The sequence below is a fragment of the Balaenoptera borealis genome (assembly GCF_965194805.1).
Source record: "Balaenoptera borealis genome assembly, chromosome: 12".
Taxonomy (NCBI): Eukaryota; Metazoa; Chordata; class Mammalia; order Artiodactyla; family Balaenopteridae; genus Balaenoptera; species Balaenoptera borealis.
In genome coordinates, this window is record NC_138869.1 from 75,974,355 (window position 1) to 75,991,566 (window position 17,212).

The 17,212-nt window shown below is 52.4% G+C and overlaps 1 protein-coding gene across 1 annotated transcript; it reads right to left on the reverse strand.

The window, feature by feature from the left end:
- Positions 1-79: 79 nt before the first annotated feature.
- On the reverse strand, positions 80-11,601 carry PGC (progastricsin). The gene is made up of 9 exons (XM_082345986.1): positions 9,998-11,601; positions 7,904-8,054; positions 7,375-7,492; positions 6,295-6,413; positions 5,457-5,656; positions 4,159-4,281; positions 3,438-3,585; positions 2,555-2,653; positions 80-1,800 (listed from the first exon to the last, which is right to left on the reverse strand). The coding sequence occupies exons 1-9, from the start codon at positions 10,054-10,056 to the stop codon at positions 1,645-1,647; spliced, it is 1,173 nt and encodes a 390-aa protein (XP_082202112.1). The 5' UTR covers positions 10,057-11,601; the 3' UTR covers positions 80-1,644.
- Between the last annotated feature and the right edge of the window lie 5,611 nt (positions 11,602-17,212).

Genomic DNA, 17,212 nt, shown 5'->3' on the forward strand with positions numbered 1-17,212 from the left:
GCAGAGGGCAGCACCCTACCCTGCGGCCCCGCCCCGCCCGACTCCGCCCCACGTCGGCCTGCCGCGGAGCCCGCTGGGAAGCGTAGTCCTCCCTGCCGCTCGGCTAGGCACGCCGGGATTTGTAGTCCCGCTCTGTGAGTTCAGGCCTGTAGAGGGACTTGGCGTTTAGTTTGGAAACTTGGTTTCACTTCGTTTATACCCCTTTTGCAAGTTTTCTCTTTTCAATAAGTGATGTCCGAACCACAGATCACCACAATACACCCTGTGGCCTATCTGACCCCAAGGAGAGGCTTGCAGCGGGCTGACTTTCCTGGAGTCTAGGAAAGATGTAGGGTCCCAGATGGTGTGCTGTTGCCATAGAAACCCCTCTGTGTCAAACCTCAGTTTCCCTCCTGGTTTGGAGTCGGGTACCAGACCTGGATCTTGAGCATAAGGGACAAGGTTGGTCAGCATGGTAAAGGAAATATGACTATAAAATAGAGCCCACCTCCCCTCTAATTGTGAGTTCTCCATTTATATATACCCCCTCCCCACCTAGACCTCATCAGCCCGAGCTTGCAGGTACCCCCCACTGCCATGTTGCTGGACAGAAATTTCCTGACCTCTTTCGTGTCACCTTCCCCTGCTGGAAGTTACAGGGTGCTGAGCTATCATTCTTTGCCTTTTCCTCCTCTTCCTCCTCCTCCTCCTCTCCCTTTCCATACCATGTTCCCCCCGCCCCCCGCAGGTTTCTGGGTCTTTCGCTGGGTGGGTCCTATGGAGGACAGGAATGAAGTCCATGAAGTCCAGAAGGACAAGACCTCTTGCTCAGTTGGTTAGAACAAATGGGCTTGATTTTCATGTGATTCAAATACCTATCCCTCTTGTCCATGGTTGAGAGCCAGCCCTTCTTTAAAGACAAGCCCTGGGACATAGGGGTCTGGGTTAAAATACGATAGGCTTAACTCAGCCCAGATCTTCTGGAGCCCTCCTAGAACCTACTAGGTTCTGGTGGCATCAGGTGATCTCTCCCTAAAGGATCCATGACTGTTACAAGTGTGTATCGGCATCCAGCCTTACTCTGAGAGCTCCTAGTGAAACTTGATCACAGATAAGGAGGAAGAGGCCCAGATTTAGGATACATTGGACCCCTAGTCACACTGCTAGTGCACATGTGTGGGGTAACTCTGGTGGCAGTTTGGTAAATTAGGTCAGCAGAGCATTTTGGATTGTCCATTACAAAGGAATGCCCTGCTTCCATGCGACTACCACTGTCTTCCCTCTCCAGAGAGAAGCTGCGAACAGACTCCAAGCTTTGAGGGATGCAGGGCCCACCTCCAAGCCCTACCCTGTGCCCTATTTCTCTTAGGTTCTCAGTGACCCACTGCAAACCTCCTAGAAACTCAGGGAGAACATGGTGCAGCAGAGGCAAATGTGCCCCTGACTCTCATTGTCCCCATTGTCTGAGACCAGGGGCTGCCTTACAGGCCACAACTGCCCTCTAGAAACAACAGGCTGGCCGATATGGAGAAGAAAGATTTATTGTTAGAGAAAGTCCAGAGTCCAGAGAAGGGAGGCTACATGCAGAGAGGAAATGCAGAGAGAACCCCCTGTAGGCTGGGAGGCCCAGAGGGAGAAGGGAGCCCGGGCGTCCAGGCGCTGAGTCTAGGCGGCGGTGGCAAAGCCCACCCTGTTGTTGCCCAAGTCATAGACGGAGTAGTAGGACCTGAGGAAGACGTCCCCAAGGATCCACAGGGGCTGGCCGTTCTGGGAGGGCAGGTAGGTGGCCTCGACCCCCACCATGCAAAAGCTGTCGTCGTTCTGCACAACACAGAAGGGCAACACTCATTCATCCGCTCACACAGTGATGGGGCACTGCTCAGCCCAGAGCCCCAGGCCAGCAGCACAGATGCAGAAACAGGTGAGCCAAAGTTTCTGCCCTTGAGGGCTCACAGGCCAACTGAGCCTCCAGAGCCAGAGCCGGGCTGGTGGGGGATTCTGGCGTGGCTGAGGGCAGGCTGCAACAGGCCTCCCTCTGCAGGGTCTCCTTGACTCCCTCCTGTTCCTGATTTGGAGCAGGTCAGCCTGGCGGTAAAGTCTTGGAGCCAGACCAACTTGGGTTCAAACCTTAGCTTCACCCCGACTAGCTATGTGGCCTTGGGCCAGTTACTTAACTCTCTGAACCTCCAAGTTTTTATTTGTAAAATAGAATTAGTATCTCGTTCATTGAATGTTGTGACGAGTAATCAGGGAAATGTAGACAAAGTGCTTCACTCCGTGGCTGACTCTCATAAGTGATCAACAAAGAGCCAGTGCCCCTCCCCCCTAATTAATAATAATGATTAATAATAGATGGCACTCTGCTCTTTCATAGCCTCGTTCCAGAGACGGGGGTTTAGAATCAATGGATGGGGAAAAGAAATCAATGCTGCAAGGCATCAGGAAATGGTGCAAGGTAAGGAGACCCAGCGTTTCTGGCTACCCACCCCTTCCTCCCAGCCCTCACCCCCATCCCCCATCCCCCACCCTCCCGATCGTGTCCCCACTCTCTCAGCCTGCAGGGGCCGGGACTTACATTGAGGATGTAGGAAGTGGGCGGCAGAGGGAACTGCACACCATTGATGATGAACGTGAGGGTGGGCAGGCTCTGGATGTTGCTACAGTCCACGAGAAACTGCAGAGAGGAACAGGGCCCAGGATGCCTCATCTCCCCCCTGAGAGGACCTGCCAACCCCATCACCTCAGCCCCTCCGGACCCGGGCCTGAGCCCCAAGCCTGCTTTGGGACTGGAGGCTGCAACACCAATACTGCTCGTGTTACACAGGAGGACTCACGTGCAGAGGGTGGGATCTGGGGGCACCTGAGCATCTCTCTCACCCCCGAACATGACTCTTGCTTGAATTTCCCCCATGAGAGAGGTTAAATCTACACCCCCTTCTCTGCAAGTGTCCTTTTAAAACACGCAGGTCTGTAGAAAGCATGGCCCATCAGTCCACCAAAGTTAGTGGGAATGCATTAATTAGGCAAACCCTTTGGTGGGCTCAGGAGGGGGCACGGGGCAGAGAGCATGGCCCTGTGGAGGTGAGGGAGCTGTGGACTGAAGGGTTATCCCTTGTCACTCATGGGCTTGGCAGCACAGTCTAGTTATTTCCCACTTACTGCAAAGCCCGGCAGGTGTGTAACCTGTTTCTGCTAAGGGGCTGAAGCTCAGAGGAAATTCTGCCTAGTAGTGACCTCCCCACACCCTTTTAGCACAAGCATCTGGCTCCCCTGGATCAGCCTTCAGGCCCCCAGCCAGCTCCCAGCCCCAGTCATCCTGGGGCCCCCACCTCCAGTGCCTGGGGGCAGCGAGAAGCAGGGAGGCCAAGAATCAGGCTATTCCTGTGCTCCCAGGAAAAACCATAAATGCCCCCTGGCTGGCCTCCCCCAGGGAAGGGGCACACCTCCGCCACACGCACCTGTCCATACTGGTCCTCCTTGGCCCCTGTGGCCTGCAGAAGGGAGCTCATGAACTGCTGGGGCACGGTGAGCAGAGATGTGCCAGTGTCCACGATGGCCTGGCAGCCCTGGGAGCACCAGCCTGTGGCCTGGTCACCAATGAGGAACCTGAACGGTGCGGAGATGGGCGGCCTCAGCACCTCCCAGCTCAGGGCAGCTAGGGCATGAGCTGCAACCACAGAATCAAGGTGCACCTCCGGAAGGTAAGGACTCTGCAGAGGTCAATCCAGCCATCCTCCTGCCTCATACCAAAGTCTGTCAAAGGCCACCTAAATGGCCTTGGAATCTCTTTCTAAAGAGTTCCAAGGATGGTTCTAGAAACACTGAAGGCCAGGGTTACTGATTCATTGTAAGTACTTTGAGCAAATTAGTCCCTCCCCCTCACACACCCCAGTTTTCTAATGTCTAAGCCCCTAGGGTTGGACTACAGGGTCCAAATTGTCTGGGATTCGCAGTCCTGCCCCTTCCTATGTTGTCCCCACCCCACCCTCCTTCTCCAGGCCGACCTGGGCCTTGAAACCCCAGCTGAGGGCAGCTGTGGCTTTGCAGGCGCAGGTCTCTGGGGTCCTCTGTCCCCCCCCCCGACACCCGACAGTGCCCGGATGTGTGTGTGTGACATGAAGTGCCTCAGAGCCTGCTCCGAGGAAGTGCCCACACCCCCAGGGCCCACCACAGACTCACTCTTCAATGCCAATCTGCCAGTACAGCTCCTGGGTGACGGGGGCCCAGTAGATCTGCCCCGTGTACAGGCTGCTGTCCACACCCCCGAAGATGACTGCTCCCCCGTCCTGAGAGCCCTGCTGGCTGCAGGACATAAAGCAAAAGTGAGTCAGGGAGTGGCTGTGGAAAAGGCAGGAAAACAGAGGTCCTGCCCTGGCTCCAGACTGGGGCTCCCTGAGGAACGGCTGTGTCTCCCTTCAGACCGGAGCTCCCTGAGGGAAGAGGTTGTGTCCCCCACCCACCCACCCACCCCCGCCACCCCCAACTGGAGCTCAGACTTCCCAGTGCCTCAGGCTCCCAGGTGCTGCTGCTTCACCAAGCGCTGCCTCTGGGGAAGCCTCTGGTCGTCTGGCCCCCCACCCTGCCGCACACCACGTTCTCCATTCCCTTTCACTTCGTGCTGCTGGTGGAGCGTGTCCACGGGAGCCTGACCCGGGCCCAGCTTGTTATTTTTCTGCTGGGATCGGAGGGAGGTAGGGCCCAGGTGGAGGGGAGGGCAGGGCCTCCCCTGTTAGACAGAAGACGAACCCGAGCGTGGAACTGGGCAGAGCTCCTACAGGCTAAACTCAGAGTACTTGTAAACAGAGGCCAGCCACCGTCGTAACAGGATAATGTGGTTGAAAGATTCAAATGACTAAGCCCCAGAGAGTAGATATTGACTATCTCTAGAAGGTAGTTGTCTAATTCTGGAGAGGAAAGAAAGTCCCCCCCCCGCCGGCCACACGCGACGCCCCCCTACCCCTCCTACTGCCTGGCACCGGGGCCCATCCACATAAATCACTGAGTTGGCTCGTGTTTGTGGTAAGAATAACAACTTGTTAGGAGTTCATGGTGGACCTAGACCAGAAGACTCCAGGACCTGGCTAGAACAATAGATCAAAGGAGATGAAGCAATAGATTTCTACACAAAAGAGGTGTCCAGGTAGAAAACATTTGGTCAGGAGGAAATGAGCTAACTGGGGCTCTGGGCAGGAGGTAAGCCCAAGAGGTGTGGAGAAGCAGTACCAATGCTTAAAGAAGGGTTCAGCCGGAGGAAGGAGAGATACTGTCGTGGCCAAGAAATACAAAGAAGAGGCCGAGTGGGCAGGGACAGATGCAGGGGTTGGGGAGGGGAGGAGGAAGAGTCAGAAGCCCAGGAGGAAAGGCCCTGCCAAATATGCCTGCTGGGAGGCCTTCAAATCCCAAAGTGTTGAACCTCAGCCGTCCAGGGCCACGGGGGCAATGGGCTGGGAGCTGGGGACCGCCAGGTGGTTCCTTACCTGCTGAGGTAGAAGCTGAAGACTGGGCTGGTGAGGGCACCCTCCTGCAGCATGCCCTGCAGGGCGGTGGTGGCCCTGCCCATGGACAGGGCAGGGTAGGCCATGCCCATGATGCCATCGAACTTCGCATAGAGGAAATTGGTACCCGGCTCGTTCTCGCTCAGGCCGAACTCCTGGTTGGGGACCTTGATGCCCTGGACCTGGAGGGGAAACAGAGGATGGGAGGTGACGAGTGTAACTCCACCCACCTCCCCCAGGCTCCCCCTCCCCAGACCCCTCAAGGGTCTGTTCTTCATCCCTCCTTTGTTTCTGCTGCTTTTCTTCTTGACACGTTTGCAAAAGCCGCTTTCTCTTCCAAGAAGCCATCCCCGACTGCTGCAGCATTCCCCACCCCAACCTTCTTCTTCCCGAGGCTTTAAGTTCCTTAAGGACCAGGTCATCGCAACAACCATTGTGGTGCCCTCGGTGCCTGGCACATAATGGCCCTCAGTGAGGGTTCAATGAGTGAATGGATGAGCTTTTTTTTTTTTTTTTTGGCTGCGCCTTGTGGCATGCGGGATCTTAATTCCCCGACCAGGAATCAGACCCATGCCCCCTGCAGTGGAAGCACGGAGTCTTAACCACTGGACCACCAGGGAAGTCCCTGGATGAGCCTTTATTGTACTGATTTTCTGGCCTGTACGGTAGAGCACTAGGTGTTTCCCATGTTTTCCAGGGCCTCCATCTAAGTCTCCCCATCAGACTGTGAGAACTTTGAGGTTAGAATCCAGCTCACAGCCCCGGACTACCTTCCCCACATCTGGGGGTAGGGACGGGGGCAGCCGGCAGCATCACTCACTGTCAGAGTGTCATAGCCGAAGAAGCCGGTGAGGCTGCCACTGCCATACTGCAGGGAGAAGGTCTGCCCATTGCTGGAGTAGGTGGAGGACAGGCTGGGGTTGAAGCGGGTGTGGCTGGCTGCAAGGGAAGGAAAATTTGGGAAGTCAGGCTGGCCCACTCTCAGGCCTGCCGGGCTGCCCACCTGTCTCCCAGCCTGGGCTCACATCCTGGGGCCTCAGCATTCCCCCACGCCCCACCCCCCAACGGCCACTGAGTCAGGTGGTGGCCAGCTGACATTCCTGGCATGGGAAGACCCACAAGAACTGGCCAGCCTTGACTCCAAAACCCACTCTGACCTACAGAATCTTGAGATGCCCTAGGATGGTGACCTCCCTATGGGCAGGTTATATAGAATCTATTCATCTCCCTGACCCCCAGCAGATCTCCTGACACATGGCGAGTGCCGAGAAATTACTCGTTGGATGAAGGAGTGAATGAACCTCCAGGGCATCTGTGCGTTCCCTGACCCTCACCTCACCCCAAGGAGAAGCTGGCCACACCAGGATCCTGAGATAGCCTAGGATGGGGCCAATGAGGGACCTTCTGGACTAGAGGTGTCAAGACCCAAACCCCAAGGCTTTGGCAGGGACCAAGGCAGCCCTAGGAAGTGAACATCTCCTGTCTCCAAATACAACTACAGGGAGGGGACCACATCTATATCCTTCTCCCGTGTCCCTTGAGATACTCAGTAAGAACTTAGTAAATCATGGGGTGGAGTAGCATAGATAGAGTGTTGTAGAGTGGAGTAGGATGGAATGGCATTGCCCAGAGCAAACAGAACGGAGTGGAGTGGGCTGGGCTGGGCTGGAGTAGGTGAAGGGATATGTATTGGTGAGCAGGGAAAGCAGAGGTGCCACCCAGCTCCATGGCCAGCTTCTTCCCTCTGGCTTGGGCATGTGCCATGTGACCCTGGACAAGTCCCTGGTCCTTTCCAGAACTGAAGCTCTCCCCAGCAATCTTTATGAAGTGCGGCCCCTCCCCAGAGGGTGTCAGTGCCCTGCCCTGCCAGCCGCCCTCCCCTGCCCAACCTAGCACTCACTGCAGGCCTGGCTCTGGCAGTAGACAGAGGGCACCCACAGGTTGGAGGAGCCAGTATCAAAAAGGACCAGGAAGTTCTGTGGTGGGGTCCCGATGCTGATCTCACCAAAGTAGGCAGCCTGGGCGGGGGAGGGGGGACATGGGCAGGCTGTTAGCTCTGGCGGGATCCAGGGACCATCAGGCCCAGCCTCCTCCACGGACAGAGTGACAGAGTGACCAGCCCCACAGCCCGCACCAGAAGCAGGGGCCCAAGCCTGCCCTCCACGCTCGCCCAGAACCCACAGACCTTCGGTCCAAGCCCGCCCGGGGCAGCTGCAAAGGTCTCTGTGGACTCAGCTGCCAGGTCAGCAGGGGCCCCTGAGTGCTCTGCCCGCCAATGAAGTCTCCGGGCTGGCAGGTCTGAGAGACGGGGGCAGGCCCAGGGGCCGGGTGGGAAGGTGCAGAGAGGAAGGGCGCAGCTCACAGCCCAGGCCTGGCCCTCCGCCTTTGGCAGCAGGGAGAGGGGAGCCCCGGGGAGGGTCAGGACTCACGTCCATGTAGTCCATGGGCTCGGAGGCCACGCTGAAGTCATTAAAGCGGTACTTCTGGGCGGGGTCGTACTTGTGGGTCCTCAGGAAGTCCTCCAGTATCCCCTTCTCCTTCATGGTCTCACGGATGGACTTTAATTTCTTCACGGGGACTCTGCAGGAGGGCTGGGGTCAGGGCAGGACCTCCCTCTTTCCTACAGAGGCTCTAATATCCCAATCTCTCTCTCTCTCCATCTCTGTTTGCCTCAGGCTCCCTGCCGCTCTGTCCCCCGGTGTCTGCGGCTTGTACGTGTCTGTGTGTCTCCCTCTTTCTCCATCTCTGTCTCAATCTCTGGTTCTCTCTGGCTCTTTCTCCCTCTGCCTCTCATTTTCTTCCTCTCTCTTTCTCTTTCTTTCAAAACTCTTCTCAGGACTTGCTCTGAGATTCAGAAAACAACTGCCTTCACCCATGCATGCCCCCACCCCATCTCATGGGTCCTCATCCCACCCTGGTCCTCCACTCTCAGATATCCCATAAACACTTTCCCAGGCAGGGGAGAGGAACTTCAGACATTACCCTTTGTAGGATTTGCACATTTTTGTTCTGTTTTGTTTTGTTTTTGTTTTTGTTTTTTTGGCTGTGCCGTGTGGCTTGCGGGATCTTAGTTCCCTGACCAGGGATTGAACCTGTGCACTCAGCAGTGAAAGTGCGGAGTCCTTAACCACTGGACTGCCAGGGAATTCCCAATTTGTGCATTTTTAAAAAAGGTTTCAGAGGGACTTCCCTGGCGTCCAGTGGTTAAGACTCTGCACTTCCACTGCAGTGGGAGCGGGTTCGATCCCTGGTCAGGGAACTAAGATCCCACATGCTGCGCAGTGTGGCCAAAAAAATAAAATAAAATAAAAGTTTCATAGATGGCAAAATTCACCCCAAAGAGAGTCCTCTGCTACAGTGGCTGTCAGGCACCTGGTGCCGGCTGGCTGTGACAGAGCACAGGCCCAGGGGAAGAGCACTAGACTGGAGACTCAGAAGACAGGGTCCTAGTTCTGCCCCTGCAGCTACTTGTCTGGCCTGGATCATTCATGCTCCTCTCAGGATGCAGGGACAGTGGGGAGTTTGGCCTGGGTGGTCCGGAGCCCAAATCAGCTCTGGAACTGTATGTACTGAATTATGGGTTTCTGCCCACGTCCTCCCAGACCTGCTTGCTGCCATTGCCTAGGGGTCTCTGCGGGTCCACCCAGGCCTTGTTCCAGGCTCCAGAATTCCTGCTGCTTTCACTTCTTTCCCCATCTCTTCCCCATTCCCTCAAGACCCTTCATTGTCCAGAAATTCTCTGCTAAACCCATTCACCTTGAGCTATGAAGGCTGATGGTTGCTTCACCCCATCACAGCTACAGAATTTGCATATTCAAAGAAGTTTCTGAGAGGAGCCATCTCTTCGCCAAAAAATCACTCTTTAGTGGTAGAATAGCAGGCAGTGTGGCAGGCCAGGAGTCCTGATGTCCTGTGAGCTGTGCCGCCTCGTTCCCTATCCCCTGACACCTCAGCGTATAGAGATTACATGACTGGTGTTTCTGCTTAGATGATTTTGACGTCTGCCAAATAAGTTGGGGGCCTTAAGGAAAATACTAGCAAACGTCTCCCTATCTAGAAATAATTGTACCGGTCGTTCAGCGTCTGCTTGGGTGGTAGTCACCCCTATTCTCCCTGTTTCCGATCCATCTTTTCTCATCAGTGGGGGAAGGGATGGTGCTTCTCCCTTTGACAGGAAGTTCCCTGAAAGCAGAGGCCATATCTCCTCCCACCGCTGAGTCCTATCCTACACCGATTCAGGGAGCCTTCCCTGTCCAGAAGTCCCAGAGCAGAGGCAGATCATCCAGAGAGCTTCCTTGTCCCTTCCAACATGTGAGGATAGCAAAAAGATGGGGGTATATGAACTAGGAAGCAGGTTCTCGCCAGACACCAAATCTACAGGCACCTTGATCTTGGACTTCCCAGCCTCTAGAACTTTGAGAAATAAATTTCTGTTGTTTATAAGCCATCCAGTCTATGGTAGTTCATTTAAAAGAAAAAAGGCTGCTCAGGCTCCTGCCCCAGCAGCCAGGCCCCAGACTCACTTGATCACGGCCGCCTCCAAGGTCTGGAGGCAGACCAAGGCCACCACCATCCACTTCATGATGCCGATTCCCAGCTGGCCACAGCAGAGAAGCAGCTCAGAGTTGTGGCGTCAGAGTGGAGTGAAGGCCTGAACACTCCTTCCTCCTTTATACCCCGAGGACCCAGCCCAGCCCCTGCCTCCCTGCCCTGCACCAGCATGACCTCAATCCCGGGCGTACCCTGGGCTCCACATATCAGTTGTTTCTGTGTGTTTTCCCTTGTGAGGGTGGCTGCAAAGGACTTTTCATCTTATTGACTTCTCAGTACAAGCAGTGGAGGCCAGGAGGTGCGAGCGATAAGAAATCAAAGTTGCCGTAAGATGGAGCGGCAAATATGACTTCTTGTGCAGGAACCAGAGGTGTGAGGTAAACCTTTTAGGGTGAGGGCCAGAGGAGGGCAGAGTGAGGGCCGTAGGATCTATAGGCAGGTTTTTCATCCTCAGTGCTTTCGACACTTTCGAACAAAAAACTCTTTGCTGTGGACACTGTCCTCGGCATTGTAGGATGTTTAGCAGCATCCCTGGCCTCTGCCCACTAGATGCCAGCAACAGTCCCCCAGTTGTGACAACCACCAGTGTCTGCAGGCATTGCCAAATGTCCCTTTCGGGAGCAAAATTGTTGAGAATCGCTGGTCTGTAGGCGATGCACTCAGAGATTCTGGCTTAAGTCCTGGTTCCAGCACCCCCAACCCCTTGGGGGATGCAGTTAGGAGTGTCTGGGGGTTGATGGGGTCAGTAGCTAGGATGATGGTAGTGATAGTGGTAGTGGCGAGCGTGACGCTGACGGTGGTGATGATGGCGGTATTGTTAGCACAGATGCAGATGGTGGGGCTAGGTTGCCAGTGGCTGAAGTCAGAGCTATTGGCGGCAGCTCTGGAGGTTTCCCTGGTCAAATAGGACATTTGGAGAAATTCTCATCATAGTTCAGCAAGCACTCAGGACACACCCACAGAGTAAGCCGCACTGGCTTCTGGTTGTGCCACTGGCACTGATCTGCAGCAACAGGAGGCCTGGGCAGGGGCATGGGAGGAGGGGACATGCCGGCCCCTGCTTCTGTTCTTCGTTGTCTCTCTTCTTCTGTTCCATTGAGACTCTACCCATGTCTTTTTTTTTTTTGCCTCACTGTGCGGCATGAGGGATCTTAGTCCCCCGACCAGGGATCAAACCCACACCCCCTGGGAGCACGGAGTCTTAACCACTGGACCACGAGGGAAGTCCCTGCCCATGTCTTTAGTTGTCCTAAAACACCTGTGTCCCCCATTATCCTCTTCCCCAGCTCTCGTCTGTCCTCGTTCCTGCTCCCGAGCCTGATCTGTCTTGTCCTCTGTCCCTCATCTCCGGGTCCTGCCTGCTTCCCAGCTACAAGCTTCTCATTGCCTGAGGTGACCTGGAGCTGGCCCAGCTCCCGCCAACCTGGCACTAGAGAACTCTCCATTCTGGGGTGAGTGGAAAAAGTCCCCACACCAGTACCCTCTCTGCCACCTCACCCCTCACTCAGGGCTCCAAACAGATTTGTCAGGCTCTTGAGCCCCAGGCAGAAGGCCAAGACCCGGCCTGCCAAACACCGATATAATCCAGCCCGTGGGGACTTTCCACTCTGGCCACCTCCACCCACTGCCCGGCCAGAGCCCTGGAGTCTCCCCTGGCCCTGGATGGAGGAAGGGAGGGAGGGCACTAGAGGTCCACCCGGGCCTGGCACAGAGAGGGAGGTACCTGCCTGGCTGTGTCTCAAGGCCAAATCAGCTCCCACTCCTCCCTGCAGTCTCCAGGGACACTGGAGTGGGAGGCAAGGTAAGGGAGTGCTTTCCCTGGGGTGGGGGAATCGCAGGTTTGGAAGATCAGGCAAAAGAAACTCATAGGATCCTTGGAATCTTGCCACATCCTGTGAATATAGCAGAATCCATGGGGTCCCCTAAGTCTTGTGAGGCCAACCAGACTCCACAACATGGCTCTCCAGGGACCCTTTCCTTATCTGGCGGGACCCAAGGAGTCTGATGGCTGTGGGCTAACTGTCCCCAAACCCCAGTCACACCACATCCCTTCTGAGTATCCCTGGCCTACTGCATCGAGCCAGGGTACCCTGCTTGGCAACCAGGCCCTGGGGCTTTGCTGCCCTGCCTACCCAACCTGACCTGACAGCTCAGTCAGTCCCCTCGGTGTCCCCATACATCCTAAGTCCTTGTCTGCCCTGGCTGCCCCGCCACCACCCAGCCCCCCCTCCCTGGAAAGCCCATTTCTCTTCCTTCTACATGTCCAAGTTCTGCCCATCCTTCAGGACCTCTCCTCCTAGAGCCAGGCATGTACAGAGTCTGAGGACACTTTAGAAGTCATCCAGGGCTACCTCCCACCAAGGACAGGAGCCCCAGTAAGCCTGACCCACTGGCTGCCCACCAAGTTCATCTTCTACCCCTAAACACTGCACACCCAGCTGGTGCCCTCCCCTTAGTGCCAGATCACACACTGTCTAGGATTGGTCTCCAGTTGTCTCCTGGTGTACGTTTCCTCACTCCATAGACTAGAAACTCCTAGAAGGCAGAGATTGTGGCTTCCACCTCCCTGGGCTAGGCCCAGAGCTCAGGAAATCCTGAACACTAGTTGGAGCCCATGGGATTGTTCTCAATGGGTCTTGGTTATATCTCCCACACCCCATTATCCCAGTGCTCTGCTTTCCACCCCACACTCTAAAGGGATCGTGTCAAAATCCAGGGCCTGGAGTCCTCTCATAGTGATGGTTTCCCAGGAAAGAGGCATTTTCTCATCACCCTCTGGTCTCCTCTCCCTCTAAGCACCACCTGCCTCAAAACTCATCAAAGGCTCCCTGTGGCTGATTAAATAAAATCCAAACTCATCACCCTGACCTTGAGGACACACTCAGGCTGGCCCCTTCCTGCATTTCCACACTCATCTTCCACTACTAACCTACACATGCTCTGTGCTCCAGCCATAGCAATCTCCCTGCTTTCTCCCAGGAGGCCTGTTATTTTCCAACCACCGTGCCTTTATCCATGCTGTGGTCTCCATCTGCAATACCCTTCCCAGCATCTCCACCTGCAAAATCTCCTCATCCTTCAAGACCCAGTACAAAGGCCATAAAGCCTTCCCTACTGTGCCCACCTACCCTCAAACTGGCCCCTATTGTGGAGGACTTTGCTTTTCCTCCCCTTATGGTATTTATTTCATACTGTCTTATATCCCAGTGACTTGCCCCAAATCCTATCACTTGTAACTAAAAGAAAAGGTCTTTTCCCTCACCTGGCTCCTTAAACAGCTCATTCACCTTTCAGAGTGACTACAAAAGTGACACTGATTGTTGGGAGTGTCTCAAGAAGAGATGGCAGCTACTAGCATGCACACTGCCACTGCTAATCCTTCACCCATGGCAGACATCGCTAATCAAACAGATCACTCTCTTTCATGGTGCTGAGACATGGCCTCAGGATCCTTCCCAATCTAGTGTTCATACACCCATTCTCAATTTTGAAATGACAATCCCTGAGTCCTTTAATGGAGGATTTTTTTTTTTTTTAATTCTGGATACTAAATTTCATTTAAATTCTGTACATATACTACTTTTTAAAAAATCAAAGTGACATGAAACTACAATTATTTGCACCATTCTAAATTACAAAATTATATTCTAGCTCCTAATGTACACACTGAGATTTTAACGTAGCTGTAATCAGTGTGTAAATACTACTTCTGTTCTGTTCTTGTTACTGAAGATTACTATATACACACTTCCATGAATTGAGATAGGCCACATTCTTATCACTCTTGGTGGCTGTACAGTGCTCTATCATCTTGGTAGTAGCATTACTTAGCCCTGTTCATTTGGGTTGATTCTAATTTCTCATTTCTATCAATAGTAATTGGGCACTAAATAAACATCAACCAAAGAAAGAGAGTAGTGAGCTCCTCGTTATCAGCATCATTCAAACAGAGGCTAAAGGAGCACATTTTGAGGAATCCTGGAAGTGGGGTCTCTTGCAGTGGGTGTGAGATTGGACCAGGGATCTGAGTTTCACTGTGTATTCTAACCCCTGAATTAAGTTTGCAGAGCTAAGAGACCTCACCTCAGATCCCAGGACAGGTACTTTATAAACCTTAAGTCTTCGGCAGCTGTCTACATGAATTTTAGTTACGGCTTCGGCTATTATCTTGGCTTTTTAGTTTTTTCCTTAAATTTTGTGTGTTTTATACTTACACCATTATATTGGTTTAATCAAACTTATTGGGGGCAAACTGGAATGGAGGGTTTTTTTTCAAGTTCAAGGATTTATGCTTTTTTTTTCTTTTTCTTTTGATATAATTTTTGAATTACAGAAAAGTTACATAGTACAGAGAGTGCCTGTACACCTTTCATCCAGAATTCCCTAATGTTAACATCTTACATCATAACCATAGTACAATGATCAAACCCAGGAAATTAACCCTGATCTAATACTATTAACCAATTTATAGACCTTATTTGAATTTCACCAGTTTTCCCACTAATGTCCTTTTTCTGATTCAGGATCCAATCTAGGTCCCCACATCACATTAATTTTCATGTCTTAGTCTTCTCCAATCTGTGACAGTTCCTTGGTTTTTTTTTTTGTTTTTTTTTTTGTCTTTTATGACCTCGCTACTTCTAAAAAGTGCTGAGCAGTTATTTTGTAGAATGTCCCTCAGTTTAGGTTATTCTGATGTTTTCTCATGGATGGCATGCATTTTGGAGCAGAAGCCACAGAGGTGATATGTCCTTCTCAGTGCATGATATCAGGAGGCATCTGATATGGATGGGTCTCATTGCTGGTGATTTAACCTTAATTACTTGGTTAAGGTGAGGTCTACCACATTTCTCTACTGTACAGGAACTATCTTTCCCTTGATAATTAATAAGTATCTTCTGGGGAGACACTTTGAGACTACGCCAGTCTCCTGTTTTTCATCATTCTTCTGCGCACCAATTTTAACATCTGTTATTGGTCCTTGCTTGCAACAGTCGTTATGGTGGTGCTTGCCTAATGGTGCTTTTCTATGTCCATCATCCCTTCTACATTTATTAATTAGAACTCTGCTGTAAGGAAGAGCTAGGTTCAAGGTTTTGAAATGGACTCTTCCTCCCCTACCAAAATATCCCATCATCGACGTTGTGCCAAGCAGGGTACTTTATATTTGTTTAATCAGGCAACCTCACAACAACCCCACTAGGTAGGTTACCTTATCCCCATTCAATAGTGGAGTCCATTTTATCTGTCTGTATCTCAAACAGCTGGAAATTGATCCCTGTGTGTATAAATGGATAGACAGGCTGATTGTTTTTTCTCTGGTCTATTGATTGATGTACCCTTGCTCAAAGACAGCAGCTTGCTTGTCTGCCTTAGGTGGAAAGGGGGATGCACTGGATGGATGGCTAGTCATATATTGCAGCCCAGCTGCAGGAAGAGGAAGGATGGGGCAGAGCCTCAGGGGTCAACTGAAATCTGGGATCCAAACATTATCAGGACCTTTGCTTCTCATTCCTGCTTCCCTTTTCTCTCTCTCTCTCTCTCTCTCTCTCTCTCTCTCACTGTAGGCTGCCTTTCTCCACATAACTGACCACCAGAATCCGAGTTTTACATTTCCAGAGGAAGAATGAAACCAAAATTCCCAAGAAAGCTCTCTGATTAGCCCATCTTGGGTCAAATGCCCACTCTTGGACCAACCAACTGTGGCCAGCAGGCAGAGCCCTGTAAGAATTTGACAGCTCCCTCAGGAAGCCTTCTGAAGACTTTAGACAGGAGAAGTCCCCAAAATAAGTAAGGGGATGTTTCTGGGCAAACAATCAGAGATGTCCATGCAGATTTATTGCTGATGACCTATGGACCCTACTTCAAACTCTTCATTCACCTCTCTTTGTATATATTTAAGAATGTGATGCTGATGTGTGACATGGAATTGACTTTAGGAGACCAATCTCCACCACTTGTTGACCATTTGACCCCAATAACTCACTTACCCTTTCGACCCTGAGTTTCCCTGACTGTAAAACAGGGATAATCATCTGCCCCTCAGGGTTGCTAGAATAATCCAATAAAACCATGGTTATTAAAGTGCTAACACAGAGCAAGCCCTCAATAACTATCAGCTGAGTCAGAATCTTTTTCTTTAAAGTGGGCAGGGGGCTGGGGACAGGGGCTGAAGAGGAAAAGGGACCTCTGGTTAGCGCCGATGATGTTCTGCTTCTTGACCTGTGTTCCGGTCACGTGGGTCTGTGAGAGGTCAGTACTGGATACTCATGATACGTGCACCTTTCGGTACGTTATGTGTATTAAACATCAGTTAAAAGTCTTATGTTAAAAAAATTTTTTTTAAATTTATTTTACTTTATTTTTGGCTGTGTTGGGTCTTTGTTGCTGCGCGCAGGCTTTCTCTAGTTGCGGCGAGCGGGGGCTACTCTTCGTTGCAGTGCGTGGGCTTCTCATTGCGGTGGCTTCTGTTGTTGCAGAGCACGGGCTGTAGGTGCATGGGCTTCAGTAGTTGTGGCTCGTGGGCTCAGTAGTTGTGGCTCACGGGCTTAGTTGCTCTGCGGCATGTGGGATCTTCCCGGAACAAGGAATCGAACCTGTGTCCCCTGCATTGGCAGGTGGATTCTTAACCACTGCGCCACCAGGGAAGTCCCTAAAGTCACATTTTAAAAAGAAGGAAGGGAATTCCCTGGTGTCCAGTGGTTAGGACTCTTGCGCTTTCACTGCCAAGGGTTCAGGTTCTATCCCTGGTTGGGGAACCAAGATCCCACAAGCCTCACAGCGCAGCCAAAAAGAAAAAAAAAAAAAAAGAGGAGGAGGAGAAGGAAAAGGAGCAAGGAGACAGAACACCTGTCCTCAGAGACACCCCCCCAACCAAAGATGAAGGGAAGAGGCAGCCCCAGCTCAGGGAGTCCCGGGCTGATGTGGGCAGTGAACCTTCACCCGGGCTAACATTGTCCACAAGAGTAGAGAAGCAGAGATGATTTCAGGTGCAACGAGGATGAACATGTCTTTTCCACATAGCTGTGTATTTATTATCATATATTTTAACACAGATACATATTGGACACATCACACCCTTGATTTCACGGACTAGGGGTGTTTGTGACATCCTCCTAACCTAGGAATGTCAGGAAGCAGCAGAATTACAGCCTGAAATCCTTGTCACCGAGGAGTTAGTCTCCTAG

Excerpts from the sequence above, each read along its gene's own strand:
- PGC (XM_082345986.1), bottom strand. The coding sequence starts at position 10,056 with ATGAAGTGGATGGTGGTGGCCTTGGTCTGCCTCCAGACCTTGGAGGCG. Across the intron at positions 2,654-3,437 it reads AGGAGGACCAGTATGGACAG|TTTCTCGTGGACTGTAGCAA; the intron begins GTGCGTGTGGCG and ends TCCTCTCTGCAG. Across the intron at positions 1,801-2,554 it reads CCACTTCCTACATCCTCAAT|AACGACGACAGCTTTTGCAT; the intron begins GTAAGTCCCGGC and ends TGTGTTGTGCAG.